This window comes from Myxocyprinus asiaticus, chromosome 35 (assembly GCF_019703515.2).
Source record: "Myxocyprinus asiaticus isolate MX2 ecotype Aquarium Trade chromosome 35, UBuf_Myxa_2, whole genome shotgun sequence".
In the NCBI taxonomy this organism is placed as follows: Eukaryota; Metazoa; Chordata; class Actinopteri; order Cypriniformes; family Catostomidae; genus Myxocyprinus; species Myxocyprinus asiaticus.
In genome coordinates this window covers 38330216-38346477 of record NC_059378.1, presented here as the reverse complement: position 1 = coordinate 38346477, position 16262 = coordinate 38330216, and the positions used below count along the sequence as shown (strand labels likewise).

The 16262-nt window shown below is 39.2% G+C and overlaps 1 protein-coding gene across 2 annotated transcripts in view; it reads left to right on the top strand.

The window, feature by feature from the left end:
• The window catches only part of LOC127426352 (outer dynein arm-docking complex subunit 1-like), a 32315-nt gene that overhangs the window by 6156 nt on the left and 9897 nt on the right, over positions 1-16262 (top strand). For both annotated transcript variants that reach the window (XM_051673109.1, XM_051673108.1), the window contains exons 5-12: positions 909-1034; positions 4755-4868; positions 4956-5023; positions 8376-8563; positions 9511-9639; positions 9997-10079; positions 13608-13776; positions 13899-14059. In XM_051673109.1, coding sequence (XP_051529069.1) covers positions 909-1034; positions 4755-4868; positions 4956-5023; positions 8376-8563; positions 9511-9639; positions 9997-10079; positions 13608-13776; positions 13899-14059 — 1038 coding nt within the window. The remainder of the gene's footprint in view (positions 1-908; positions 1035-4754; positions 4869-4955; positions 5024-8375; positions 8564-9510; positions 9640-9996; positions 10080-13607; positions 13777-13898; positions 14060-16262) is intronic.

Below are 16262 nucleotides of genomic sequence, written 5' to 3'. Positions count from 1 at the left end.
ATTGCCATGAAGGGGTGTACCTGGTCTGCAATGAGGTTTAGGTAGGTAGCACGTGTCAAACTGACGTCCAGATGAATGGCCTGACCCAGGGTTTCCCAGCAGAACATTCCCAGAGCATCACACTCCCTCCACCGGCTTGTCGTCTTCCCACAGTGCATCCTGGTGCCATCACTTCCCAAAGTAAACAACGCACACATACACGGCTGTCCAAGTGATGTAAAAGAAAACGGGACTCATCAGACCAGGCGAACTTCTTCCACTGCTCCAAGGTCCAGTTCCGACGCTCCTGTGCCCATTGAAGGCGCTTTCGATGGTGGACGGGGTTATCATGGGCACTCTAACCGGTCTGCGGCTACGCAGCCCCATATGCAGCAGGGTGCGATTCACTGTGTGTTGTGACACATTCCTCCCGTTACCATCATTAAAATGTTCCGTGGCTTTTGCCACATTAGACCTTCGGACCAGACAGGATAGCCTTTGTTGCCCTCGCATATCGATGAGCCTTAGGCGGTTTGTCCTTCCTCGGACCACTGTCGGTAGGTACTCACCACTGCTGACCAGGAGCACCCCACAAGCCTTGCTCTATCAGAGATGCTCTGACCCAGTCGTCTGGCCATAACAATTTGGCCCTTGTCAAAGTCGCTCAGGTCTATACTCTGGCCCATTTCTCCTGCATTCAACTTGACTACAAGAATTGATTGTCCGCTTGCCATCTAATCTACCCAGACCTTCACATATGGCCTTATTAGTTGATGATCAATGTTATTCGCTTGACATGTGAGTGGTCATAATGTTTTGGCTCATTAGTGTATATATCTATATCTATATATATATATATATATATATATATATATATATATATATATATATACTCCATCTTAAAGGGATTGTGTGCATTGTGTCTTCAGATCCTGAGTGTGGAGAAAAAGTTGGTGGAGCTGAGGAGAGGAGAGATCACAGCTTCTCACAGCCATAAGTCTCAGACCCCTCACACTCAGAAAGCCACACACATACTGGAAAACAAACTGGACCGGGTAAACGGAGAAACAAATATTTATGCATGCAGTTGTATGTGTTAGCTTTCCTTAAATGTGGGCTGTAATAAATATTTGCTCTTTGTGTAAGTGGTGTGACATTTGTGAAGGAATAATTCACAAGAAAATCTTTAAAGGGGTCATGACATACTCTTTTTTAAATAATTGTATTAATTTCCCTGAGGTCCACTTATAATGTTAGCAATGTTTTTTCTTCACCAAAACAGTCATAATTTAGTAATATATTATCATTTTAATATATTAAAAGTCTCTGGCCATTTGCCTTAAACGCTCGGTTTTGGCCTCAGCGCCTCTTTTAAACTTCAATATAAACGGCCACTGTTATGATTGGCTAACATTGTGCAGCCCCTAAAATACAGCCATATATATCTGAAACTCAACTGGAAGAGAATGAGCCATCTCTACAACAATAAAAAACAAAAACAAAACAAAAAATCAGGGTTTATACATAACACACACCCAACACATTTCATCCAAACATATCAAATTGTTCACTCAAGCACAGCAGCACTATAAACTACAAATATCAAACAGTCATGACATATGAAACATTCATGTAAAGAATTGATTACTTGCGGTCTAGTCCGATAGTGTTTTTGTCTGCCTCATCTTATATGTTTCTTCAATCATATTGTGACTGGTTTACAAGCAATCCACACTGATATGAGCCGAAAACACACATAATACACACTGAAATGTGCTGAACACACATAATACAATCCATGGTGAAAAATGACGCACACACATATCATCCTGCACTGATGCGATCAGGAACTTTGTTAAGCTTCAGTCACTATTTCCTGATGTTGGGATGCTTCAGCAGAGGCCAAAGCAGAGACGCTGGTCTGCACAGGCGCGACATCTCAAATCTTCCATCGTCTGTTTACTCTGGACGAGATACAGTTTTCCCAGCCAGCGGCAGCAGTGGAATGGAGCAGAACAGAACAGTAGAGCTTGAACCGCTCTTAAAACACGGCTCACATCACCGGAAATGCATCAAAATGGTCAAAGACGTCCATCTCACGCATATTTACAAAGACCAACAATTAAAAATAGTGCAGATGGGTGCAAAACCACTTCCAGGACACATTTTTTCTCAAAACAGCAGGACGCAGAATTGGGATCTCCTTGAGTTATAACTTTTAAAAGCGTCTCAAACTGCTTCGATAACAGTCAAAGCAGTTTGTCTATTGAAAGTTTATGTAGAAGATTTTTTAATAATAGTTCAGATGGGCACAAGAAGGTTTCCTTTGTAAGTCCCTTTTGGTGCAGAGAAATAGTATGCCTATCTGTCTTGTTCTCTTCTCTTCTCTTCACCTTTCTGACTGAACGCCAATGGGTGGACCAAGGGTGTGATGATGTAAAAGTAGGCGTTGACGTATTGCTGTAGAGGCAGTCATGTGCTGATGTATTCATCTGTGTGACATCACAAAGTAGCCATTTTTGCAGCTTAGTTTAAATAAATGCTCTTTTTGTACTGAGGAATTTTTGAGTTCTGAAACTTACAGTCTTGTTTTTATAGTAAAATAAACTGTTACATGTTAAAGGATTAAGAAAAATTTTATTCTCATGTCATGACCCCTTTAAAGGGATAGTTCACCCAAATATGTAAGTTCTGTTATAATTTACACACCTTCATGCCATTCCAAACCCATATGACTTTCTAATGTGGAAAACAAAAGGAGATGTTTAAATGTATATCTCGGTCTGTCTTTTCCATACAATGGTAGTGGTTAGTGACTCACTATAGTGACTCACACTGAGCTTAAAGAGGACCCAAAAGTATCTTAAAAGTAGTCTGTACAGCTTGTGCATCATATTCCAAGTCTTCTGAAGGCAAAAATGTTTATTTCGGTTAAGTAAATTTTTTTGTGAAACTCTGGATGTCCGTTGCGTGTTCATGAGTGCTATGAGAGAAGCTCATTCACAGTGGCACGCTGGTTTGGGGGTGAGTAAATTGTGACAAAATTTTATTTTTTTTGGTGTAGTATCCCTTTATAAGATTTGGCTTTACATTGCAGTGATTTAGCAACCGAATACTGCGACAAGACTATATATACAGGTGCATCTCAATAAATTAGAATGTCATGGAAAAGTTCATTTATTTCAGCAATTCAACTCAAATTGTGAAACTCGTGTATTAAATAAATTCAATGCACACAGACTGAAGTAGTTTAAGTCTTTGGTTCTTTTAATTGTGATGATTTTGGCTCACATTTAACAAAAACCCACCAATTCACTATCTCAAAAAATTAGAATACATCATAAGACCAATAAAAAAAACATTTTTAGTAAATTGTTGGCCTTCTGGAAAGTATGTTCATTTACTGTATATGTACTCAATACTTGGTAGGGGCTCCTTTTGCTTTAATTACTGCCTCAATTCGGCGTGGCATGGAGGTGATCAGTTTGTGGCACTGCTGAGGTGGTATGGAAGCCCAGGTTTCTTTGACAGTGGCCTTCAGCTCATCTGCATTTTTTGGTCTCTTGTTTCTCATTTTCCTCTTGACAATACCCCATAGATTCTCTATGGGGTTCAGGTCTGGTGAGTTTGCTGGCCAGTCAAGCACACCAACACCATGGTCATTTAACCAACTTTTGGTGCTTTTGGCAGTGTGGGCAGGTGCCAAATCCTGCTGGAAAATGAAATCAGCATCTTTAAAAAGCTGGTCAGCAGAAGGAAGCATGAAGTGCTCCAAAATTTCTTGGTAAACGGGTGCAGTGACTTTGGTTTTCAAAAAACACAATGGACCAACGCCAGCAGATGACATTGCACCCCAAATCATCACAGACTGTGGAAACTTAACACTGGACTTCAAGCAACTTGGGCTATGAGCTTCTCCACCCTTCCTCCAGACTCTAGGACCTTGGTTTCCAAATGAAATACAAAACTTGCTCTCATCTGAAAAGAGGACTTTGGAACACTGGGCAACAGTCCAGTTCTTCTTCTCCTTAGCCCAGGTAAGAAGCCCCTGACATTGTCTGTGGATCAGGAGTGGCTTAACAAGAGGAATACGACAACTGTAGCCAAATTCCTTGACATGTCTGTGTGTGGTGGCTCTTGATGACTTGACCCCAGCTTCAGTCCATTCCTTGTGAAGTTCACCCAAATTCTTGAATCAATTTTGCTGGACAGTCATAAGGCTGCGGTTCTCTCGGTTGGTTGTGCATCTTTTTCTTCCACACTTTTTCCTTCCACTCAACTTTCTGTTAACATGCTTGGATACAGCACTCTGTGAACAGCCAGCTTCTTTGGCAATGAATGTTTGTGGCTTACCCTCCTTGTGAAGGGTGTCAATGATTGTCTTCTGGACAACTGTCAGATCAGCAGTCTTCCCCATGATTGTGTAGCCTAGTGAACCAAACTGAGAGACCATTTTGAAGGCTCAGGAAACCTTTGCAGGTGTTTTGAGTTGATTAGCTGATTGGCATGTCAAAATATTCTAATTTTTTGAGATAGTGAATTGGTGGGTTTTTGTTAAATGTGAGCCAAAATCATCACAATTAAAAGAACCAAAGATTTAAACTACTTCAGTCTGTGTGCATTGAATTTATTTAATACACGAGTTTCACAATTTGAGTTGAATTACTGAAATAAATGAACTTTTCCACGACATTCTAATTTATTGAGATGCACCTGTATATTATATTTATATTCTCAGTTTATCATGTCATTTCTTTTTTCTCTTTGCCCCATAGGCTCTTGTTCGTTTTAACGAACATCTGACTAAGAACAGCCAGCTCCGAGAAGAAATCGAGACACTTCGCATGGAGCGCGTACAATTCCAGCAGCTACGTCGCAAACTGGAGAAGGTCGGGCAGTTCTGGGGTTTGATCTAGCATGCATTTGAAGGCAGTTGGCAGAACACGTTAACAAAGGTACTGTTATCATTCTCTCAGGTGCTGCAGGATATTCGCAAGGATATTGGTGAAGTTATCAACATGTCAACCTCAGCTTATGATGCAAGGTGAGAGATTTACTTTGAAACGTACAACATAAAATGGGTTTCACAACGCAATCCAGAGTGATCCTTGGGTTATAAAGATTGTAAGTAAAATGTATAGATGTATGAGAGATAGTGTATATGGGTCAATGACGTGATGCTAATTTCTTTGTCCAGAAGTTATTAAAAAATACATTAAAAATGCATGTTTTTAAAGCATACAACATGTTTTAAATTTCTGAGTTCAAAGTCATTTTGTCATTTTTTCAGGGAATTAAAGTGTCAAAGGGAATTAAAAAAAGTGGTGTAACCGTCCAGAGACAGCTCAAATTAAAATCTGAAATTCTTGAAAAAAGAAGTGTTGGCATAAGTAATTTGGAATCATCTTTTATTATTATTTCTTTAGTTCTGTATTCTGTACACACTTGGAATGAAAATTTAGGGGATTCACTCCCGCATTTAAATGTCATTGTCACTCCTGAAACTTTGTAGTGTGTACATGGCCAATGTCAGATGGTGTAACCAACATGCAGGTAGTCCTTTTTTGTCATGTTACAAGAAAACCATAAAACAAAGACCCTTTTAGACCCTCGTGACAGTGTGAAGTTTAAAAAAAAAAAGAAATCAGAAGTTTGACATTTTTATGAAAAGACACCCTTTGTTTAGATCAAGTGGAGTAACCCTTAGGAAACTTCTTGATATTGGTGACTCAAAATGTTTTATTTTTATGTATTTTTTTTTTTACATTTTGTACATTTATGTGTATTCAATTTGCAAGGAAAGTATTTTAATACCTTTTACTCGATGGTTACACCACTCAGCATTTTTGAAGTCATTAAATAATTTTTATTTAAAATACTATAATGTTTTAAAAAATGTATAAAACTAGCATGGACACAAAGATTACATTTCTACAAACTTGGTACATATGATTTAGGCCTCGTCCACACTAATACACTTTCATTTAAAATACATATTTTTCTCTACATATTGGCCAACCATCCACACTGAGGCTCGATCCTTAATAATCCGGATACCTTTGAAAAGCATTTTCTAAAAGTTGCTTGTCTACACTAAAACGTATGAAACTATTAAATCCCCTTACTGCGCTTGCAAAACATCACCGTTCAGTGTACGTTCTGAAACGCAATTCCGGACAGCAATTCCGAGTTAACGTCCCTTCGCCTTTGAAGAAACACAATGTGGGGGGCCTGGGAAGCTCAGTGGTAAAAGACACTGGCTACCACCCCTGGAGTTCGCTAGTTCGCTAGTTCGAATCCCAGGGTGTGCTGAGTGACTCCAGCCAGGTCTCCTAAGCAACCAAATTGGCCCGGTTGCTAGGGTGGGTAGAGTCACATGGGGTAACCTCCTCGTGGTCACTATAATATGGTTCTTTCTCGGTGGGGCACATGGTGAGTTGAGCGCGGATGCCACGGTGGATGGCATGAAGCCTCCACACGCGCCATGTCTCCGTGGCAACGCGTTCAACAAGCCACATGATAAGATGTACGGTTTGATGGTCTCAGACGTGGAGGCAACTGGGATTCATCCTCTGCCACCCGGATTGAGGCGAATCACTATGCCACCACGAGGACTTAAAAGCGCACTGGGAATTGGGCATTCCAAATTGGGTGAAAAAGGGGAAAAATCAAAAAAAAGAAAAAAAAAAGAAAAAGAAATGCAATGTGAAGGTCAGGCACAACAATGCTGCTACAACATGGGCCACCATCTTGATTGTTTTGGATCACATGACTATATCACATCCCAACAAATACGTTATTGTTTTCAAATATCTCCGTTATCCCTGTCCACACTACAGTACGAAGACGACATTTTAAATTTATCCACTTGAGAGAGCATTTTAGAAAAGCTTATTTTTCACTGTCAAAAAGGCTGTCTTACTGTAGACAGAAGGCTAAAATGTAGAACAAAAATGTGTTTTCAAACGAAAACTTATTAGTGTGGATGTGGTCTTAGATGGCGTTTTTTTCCAGTGAAAACTGAACTTTTTGAAAAAGCTCTCCCAAGTGGATATGCATTTGAAACCAGTGACTTCACGTTGTTGTGTGGACAGGGAAAATGGAGATATTCAAAAAGAATGATGTATTTGTTATGATTTGGCGCAGTCATGTAGTCCATTTCAACCCAAAACAATCAAGATGGTGGCCCAATTATTAGCGGTGTTGTTGTGCCTGCTTTCTTCTTTGATAGCATTGTTAAAGATAAATGTTACTTGTACAACATTCACATTGCATGACGTGATGAAAGTCGACGGGAAGTTTACTATGAATTGCTGTCCGGTGGTGGAACACGAGGACAATTGCGTTTCAGACCATACATGGAATAGTGTTTTTTCACATGTGCAGTAAGGGGATTTAAGCATTTTCATACGTTTCAGTGCAAATGAGCAACTTTTGGAAAATGCTTAAAAATAGCAGTGTGGACGGAGAGAGTTTCGAAAACAAAAACGCCGTTTTCAAATGTTTCTGGATTAAAGTGGATGTAGCCTTAAAGTAGATTTTTAAAGGATTTCTTGGACAACCTTATTTGTCAGTGACCTCTGATGAAAAAAAGAATAACATTCTGTGATGAATCACAACACAACACAAGTTGCACAAAAAAGACCCAAGACATTTATAATGAAACTAAATGGGGTCAATTTTGATTTCATATTGTTTGTAATGGGGGCAGTGGTGGCTTCGCGGTTAAGGCTCTGGGTTACTGATCAGAAGGTTGGGGATTCAAGCCCCAGCACTGCCAAGATGCCACTGTTGGGCCCTTGAGCAAGGCCCTTGACCCTATCTGCTCCAGGGGCGCCGTATCATGGCTGACCCTGCGCTCTGACCCCAGCTTAGCTGGGATATGTGAAAAAAGAATTTCACTCTATATGTGCAAAATGTATAATGTGTGATAAATAAATAAAATTATAATTATAATTATAATTATAATGCAGAATTATTATTTTTCTACCCCTAGTAATTGTATTTATTTTTTTTCTTGGACTGTGCAGCCGTAATTGTTACTTTGAAGACTAATTCTAATTCTCTGGTGTGTGTGTGTGTGTGTGGGTGGGTTTAGGTGGTTTACGAGGACATTTTTTTAGGTTACAAACTGGTAATTACTAGGGTATTATGCTATAAATGTTCTAGTGTCCCCATAATTCAAATCGCTTAAAAAACATACTAAACAATGTTTTTTTGAAAATGTAAAAATGCAGAAAGTTTTTTGTGAGGGTTAGGTTTAGGGGTAGGTTTAGGGGACAGAATCTATAGTTCGGACAGTATAAAAATCATCATGTCTATGGAGAGTCCTCATAAGGATAGCCGCACCAACATGTGTGTGTGTGTGTGTGTATGTGTGTGTGTGTGTGTTCTAGAGTGGAGGCTCAGACTAAAATGAGCATGATGAAGGAAAAAGCAGTGAAGGATCTTACACAGTACACAGCTGAAATGAAGGAGCTGGAGAGAGTCCTCGCCAATGAACGCAGACTCAAGGAGTTCATGACCACCAAGAGTAATGAGAGGAGCATCCAGGACGATGGACAGGAAATGAATCGCAGACATGGTGAGAACAAGCCAGAAGACAATGAAGAAGGAGGGAGAGAGAAAGAGAAACAAAAGAATAATGTCAGCCAAGAATTATAACCGAGAATTGTTTTCAGAGTTGCCGGTGTTCAGTTTTTCTGAAATGATGCATGTTATGATAGGAAGTATAGAAGGATTCCCATTAGGACTACCTCAAGTCAACATGTAATCAAAATTGATCCAATTAACTTTCTTAATACATATTTTTAGTTCTCGGCACACATTATTCTAAATGTTTTCGTAATAACTTGCTCCATGTCTGAAACGGCTTTACTGAAGTCACCAGTGCCCTCCCCTCCAATCGTTTGGCTCAGTTCTGGAATGTAACACCCACTTTGTACAATCCAATCAGTTCTTGATGGACATCAAGTTCCGCCTACATTTTTCATTTTTGAATATCTTGTTTCACTCGTAATTACATCACATTACAAAAGTAAAAGGGGCTGTGAATGGTATTTCATGTTGACTGTAAGATTGGTTTTCAAGCCATTTATCCTTAAAATCATCAAAATACATCACAATTGATTAACAGAGTGCAACAATGCACGCCCACTTTTTCAGCCACCTTGGTTCTGGAAGTATTTTTCCCATTCATTTCTAACATAGAGATTTTATAAAATCTTTCATAAAAGAGTTCCAAGCCATGAAGCAAACACACCAGCTCTGAGGTGAATCACAACATTATAAATGTGAAACTTTGACAAAAAGAGAAATGAACTGTATACTTAATATCTTTAATGAACTACAATCCTATGAAGCATTGCGAATGACATAATCGAACTTAAAACAATGTCAAAAAATAAAACTATTTATTAAATGGTACTTTTACTCATGGTACCAGACTGCTGCGCTCTATTGATAGATAAATCCAAATAGTTTCATTTCTGGAAAGTTCATGTATTGTTTTTATGATGATGATGATCGCAGAGATGAAGGAGCAAAGGAAGGCAGATCCTGGTGTGGAGACTATGGACACTTTGGAAGAGGTGTTCCAACGAATCCAGAGAGTGACTGGAGAAGATGATTTAGAGACGTTGGTTACAAAGTTCATTCAGGGTGAGCTTTCTCTGTAATGTATTATGATTTATGCAGAGATTGGATTAAGATTTCCTTTTTAATTTAATTTCCATTTTTTGACATTGGCTGATTAAAGCACTAGCAATGTCACGCCATTCTTTCATATCTCAGTTTGCTGGTCTTCTAATATGGGAGATACATTTTCATTGGCTCGTCAATGTGTGAATGACCAGTATACAGTAAATACATTTTTTTCTTAGTGTCACTACTTCATTTTATCAGTCATTTCTGGAATGATTTATGTTTCTGGAATATGATTAGTAGTAGTAGTAGCCCAGTTTTGTGACTGGCAGATAATGTTATGATATGTCTGATTATGTTGTTATTTTTGCCCAGCTGAGGACAGAAATTTTGCTCTCTTCAACTATGTGAATGAACAGAATGCAGAAGCTGAGAAACTGAGAGAAGAAATCCAACAGGTCAGTGTGAGAATCAAAGGAAAAACCCAAAACACTATCACTAGCTGGGTTCTCATTTAAGTTGTGAATGTGATTTATGGGTGGGGTTTTTTTTTACTTCTAGAAAGTAAAGTCTTGTTAAAACATTTGTCACTTTTTTTTTTTTTTTTTTTGACTAGCAATGTGCAACAGTGTATGTAAATGCATCACAGGAGATTTGTGTCATTATTTCTGAAAGTCATGAAAATTCCCACCACAGTGTCATTTCCAGCACATCTCAGAAATTCTGTGGTGGAAATGACGCTGATAAAAATGACATTTATAACGTTTTCGAAATAAAATGGCCAATTCCTTTGGCTTGTTAAGGCTAATTTCATAGCTATTATTTTATGTATCCTAAATACACACAGTTAAACAATATTTTTATACTTTTGCATAATTTGGTAATTTGTAAAATTACAGTTGACGCTGCTCACAAGTGATATTTACCTTGAATTTTCTTTGTTTTCTTCAAGCATCACTTACATCACTTAGATCTCAGGTTTCATCTCAAGCATGCTCTTCTTTGACACTGTTGTTGACTTGGTTAACAAGAACACTAAGTTTGTTTTTAAAAACTTGTTTGGTGTAGTCGTAATTTTTTAAAAATTGATGGAAATAATTTACACACAATAGATAAACTCTTTGTTTAGATTATCATAGTTTTAAACATGTAGTCATTTTTATTTATATAATGTATTGTCTTAGTTTAATGTTGAAAGTCGGGGTCTGGGACAAGGCTAAAACAGTCAAATCTATACATAAATGGCATTTGAAAAGTACCAAAATTAAACGAAGGACTGGTAAAAAAGTTTTCGAAGTCAGCTTTAATGTGACCTTTAGATAACAAAAGGTAAAAAGTTGAAATATGCCTTAAAATTGCCCGAAGTTGAGAAACACCCTTATGCGAAAAATCCTAATTCATCTTAAAGGGATAGTTCACCCAAAAATGAAAATTCTCTCATCATTTACTCACCCTCATGCCATCCCAGATGTGTATTACTTTCTTTCTTTCTTTTTAAACCTGTCTTGTAATTTTATAGACAAAACATCCATACAGTCAACATTAACATCAACATACATAAACATATATCCCTCTCCCCTCCCACAGCATCTTATTATCAATCCACAAGCATAAACATATAAGATATACTCCATTCAGAGCATTGGCACCCATAGGAAGGTATGTAAAGGTGAATGACAACTCCAAAAGTCAATATATACATAGACATTATTTAACTCAAATGCAATTATTACATAGAATAATTAGTGAGTGGTGTGAGAGGAATCTTGTGTCTCCTGTATTTGTGTAATATTTTCCAGAAAACTTAGGAAGAGATCCCAAATTTTATAAAATTTTATGGTTGATTGTTATTTTTTCTAATGCAAGGCAGTGTGCCAATTCTTTCGTCCAGTAGCTACTAGAAGGGTGTGTACTATTCTTCCAGTAAAGTGCAATTAGGCATCTTGCATGAACTAAGCAGATGTCAATAGTTTTGGTTTCCAACTTAGACGAAGGTGAGCATCCAGGTAGTAAGCCCAAGACACATAGTTCAGGAGCAAGTGGAATAGGTTTAGAGACAATTTCGGAAATAACTCCTATTACTTCCTTCCAGAATGTTTTAATCTCTTCACATTCCCTCATACAGTGGATTAGGTTTCCCCTATGACTTTGTCACTTGTAACACACATCTGGAATTTTAGAATTGAATTTATTTATCTTTACAGGAGTGATATAAGTTCTCATTATCCTGTTAAATTGAATCAGCTTAAATCTACGAACTTGTAAATATTTAAAGAAATGAGACTGGGGGGGGGGGCTGGGTAGCTCAGCGAGTAAAGATGCTGACTACCACCCTTGGAGTCATGAGTTCAAATCCAGGGCATGCTGAGTGACTCCAGCCAGGTCTCCTAAGCAACCAAATTGGCCCGGTTGCTAGGGAGGGTAGAGTCACATTGGGTTAACCTCCTCGTGTTTGCTATAATGTGGTTCGCTTTCGGTGGGGTGCGTGGTGAGTTGTGTGTGGATGCCGCGGAGAATAGCGTGAAGCCTCCACACGTGCTATGTCTCCACAGTAACGCGCTCAACAAGCCACGTGATATGATGCGCGGGCTGACGGTCTCAGACACGGAGGCAACTGAGATGCGTACTCCACCACCCGGATTGAGGCAAGTCACTACGCCACCACAAGGACTTAGAGTGTATTGGGAATTGGGCATTCCAAATTGGGGAGAAAAGTGGAGAACATATTTTTTTTAAAAAGAAAAAAAAGAAATGAGACTGAGGAATGCCACATTTCTTTGAAGGCCACTAAAAGATAACATGTCGTCCTCAAACAAATCCACGACCACACGAATGCCTTTTTGGAATCACTGTTTAAACCCCATATCATTTTTCCCTGGTCTAAAATGTGCATTCCCCCAAATGGAAGAGAAGCAAGAGAGAGCCGGAACTCCTCCTAATGCCTGCTGCGCCTCATTCCATATTAAAAGTGTATTTTTAACAAAAGGATTCTTCGTATTCATGCAGGAATCAGAATACATGTACGAAACCAGATCACGCCCCTTTGCAGCTTCAGACTCCAATTCTAACTTAGGGTAATTGCAGCTGTGCAGAGAACCAGAAGAATGCTGCTGCCAATTGGGCAGACCAGTAATATCATAGCAGGTTTGGTAGACGAAGACCCCCTCTGTCATAAGGGAGATACAGCAGGGTTAACCGAAGCCTTGGATGCCTATTTCTCCATATAAACTAGAAAAAAAAATTCCATATTGGAAAAAAGTCAGAAGGGTGAGCAAATGGGATAGATTGAAACAAATACAAAAATTTTGGGAGAATATTCATCTTTATAATATTTATATGACCTATCAAGGAAATTGGAAGAGAAAGCCACCTATTCAGACATTCAGAGTTATGACTGGGTCGTAATTTGCAGAGGGCAGACTGCTTAATAGTGGAGTGATGACTATACCTAGATACTTGAATCCACTAATGCATTAATAAATTGATGTTGGATTAGGGCAAAGCCTGTCTTGAGTGTTAAGAAAAAGAATAGATGATTTGGATTTGTTTATTTTTTTAACCTGTAAACTTCCCAAATCTTTCAGTTAATTTTAATAGGGCTGGGATAGTCCTACTAAGGTTAGACAAAAAAAGAAGTGTCGTCTGCATATAATGCTATGCGGTGTTCCAGGTTTCTTGCTTGGATTCCCTTAATAAGAGGGTGACATCTGATCGCAACAGCCAAGGGTTCTAATGCTAAGATAAATAACATCAGTGACAGAGGGCAGCCCTGCCGTGTGCCCCGATATAATTGGAAAGGGTTCGAAATTGTGTTATTTGTTCTAATTTCTGCAATTGGATTCCAGTACAATAATTTGACCCATCTTTGAAAATTATTACCAAAGCCAAAACGCAACAGTACTGCAAACATATAAGACCATTCCACTCTTGTCTCCATTTGTTTTCTGTTTGATTGCATTGAGTTATCTTTCCTGATGCTGTTCTAGATTGGAGAAGAGATGAAGCAGTTTCATATGGAAGGTCTCCAGCAGGAACAGAAATATCAAGAGGAATTGAAACGGGTTAGGAATTTACAGAAAGAGTGTGAAAAACAAGCTCAACAGTATAAAGCCCAGGCTGATGATATCAGCAAGATCCTTGACCAGATAAAAACAGGTACTAGTCAAGTCAACTTAACATGGATCAACTTAAGCCCTAGACCAAACATTAACATATTTAGCCATAGAAGATGATAACGTTCATAAAGTAAACCATTAAATGTATTGGTGTGATTCTAGGGATGGACAGTTTGTTTGATAAGCTTGATTGTGACCAAGCGCTGGAGGATGACTTGGGCTCTTCGTCTGGTATCAGGGACAGTAACATCATGAAATATCTGAGCCTGGTGGAACCGAGAACCACTGAACTGCTCACCATTCATGCTTTCATCAACTCCAAGGTAGAGAAAAGACCCATCAGCTCAAGCACAGCTTCAGATAATTTATTACATTTTTGTTTTTTTCATAAACCAGGGGTCATAAATATACAAAAACAGCACGAGTGTTAAAAGAATATTCCAGGTTCAATGCAAGTTAAGTTCAATCGACAGCATTTGTGGCATAATGTTGATTACCACAAAAAATCATTTAGACTCGTCCCTCCTTTTCTTTAAAAAAAAGAAGAAGCAAAAATCGAAGTTACAGTGAAGCACTTACAATGGAAGTGAATGTGAAGCTTATAATATATAAAAGCACTTACATTAATTCTTCTGTTAAAACTCATTTACTATTTGAGACATAAAGTTGTTTAAATTGTCATTTTTTTACAGTCATTTTAGGGTTTTAGGGTTTGTTGTCATTACATCGTCATGGCAACGAAGTTATATAATTGGCTATAACTTTACAACTTTTATAACTTTTTAAGAAAAGGTTATTAAGTGATTTAATCATAACAAAATCATGTCAACATGCACATTGTTTATGTCTTGTGGCTATACTTTTGAAACAGTGTGTATTTTAATGTTTATTTCCATTGCAAGTGCCTCACTGAAACCCAGATTTTATTTAAAGAAAAGGAGGGATGAGTCGAAATAAATTTTTGTGGTAATTAATATTATGCCAAAAATGCTGTTGATTGAGCTCAACTTGTATTGAACCTGGAATATTCCTTTAATTAAATGGATAGTTCACCCAAAGAGGAAAATTCAAAGTCATTATTAACTCACCATCATGTTGTTCCAAACCCACGTGACTACCTTTCTTATACGGGACCAAAAGGAGAAATTTGTATTAATATTTCATTCTGTCATTTCAATACAATGGCTAAAAGTATTATAAAAGTAGTCCAATTGGATAATGTTTTGTATTCCAAAGTTTTGGTGAACTGTTCCTTTAATTAACGCAATAAGCCTCAAAAGGCCATGCATCGCAGTGGTTTTGCCATGTTTAAAAGGTGTTGCAAGACAAAACGAAAAGCAAAGTGCCTAAAAACTTCTTATTGACCTGTTTCATGTGATGTCACTGTATGACCGCGCCGCCATGTTTGTGACCAAAATTCCTTATTTCTTCATTGTGCTGTGCTGTGCTGTGCTGTGGGATGCTGCAAAAGTCTGCAATTTTGACACTGCTGTTTAATTACCAGAGCAAAAATGTAAAAAAATATAGATTTTTTTTCCAATACATTTTTATCTTTTAAGTGACACGGCTTCATTTCACTAAAGTCAAGCAGGGATGAAGGGGGAGATTTTAACTTCCCTATCTGTCACTCACTCGACGTTGTGTCGATGTAGTGACACTATGGGTCACTCTTTGGAGGCCGAGACACCTCTGGTCTTTGATAAAAGGCCAATGAAAATTGGTGAGTGATATTTGCATGCCACTCCCCCGGACATACAGGTATAAAAGGAGCCAAACACTCATGCTCATTGAGCTGAATTCCTACTGTTCATTCACCTCTGCTGGATCTGACAGCGCATTTCAGCGGCTTCTCCCTCCTCTACACTGGTGCACTGCAGAGAACGCCCCTGGGCACTTCGGCAGAAAAAAGAGACTGTATTTTCTGAAAGAGTATATTTCTCTAAAAGAGTATATTTCTCTAAAAGTGCGGCACACACGGAACGTCTTTTTAAAGATGCCTTTCCGATTGTGTGTTATTCCTGGTTGCGGCCGTTACCTCTCAACTTCAGATGGTCATGATTGCTGTCTGTCGTGTCTGGGCATGACCCACACGGAGGCAGCATTCGTGGATGGTTCATGTTCTCACTGCGAGAACATGACCATGTCACCCCAGCAGCTTCCCGCCTCGGTCCTTCTACCTACGGGTTTGAGGCCAGCGCGGCTAGCACTGGGGGTGATTTGGGGACCCCAATGGGATCGCCTCCGCCGGGTATCCCCCCGCGGACCTCCCATTCCCCAGCATGCTCGTCTGCCCCAATCAGGCTTCTGGATGAGTCCGCCGGCTCATCTCACGGCGAGTCTGGCCTCTTGTTCGGAGCCCGCGAAGCTGATGAGCTCTCGAGCGCAGCATCGGAGAGCGGGCTTGTCCAGTCGGACGCAGAAGCCTCAGCTGGGCTCCCCCCTTCGGGGACGATTGCCCAGTCACAGGCTGATGCAGAGATGATGGACATGCTTTCCACCTATGCCCACAGAGCTCCGCCACCTGGC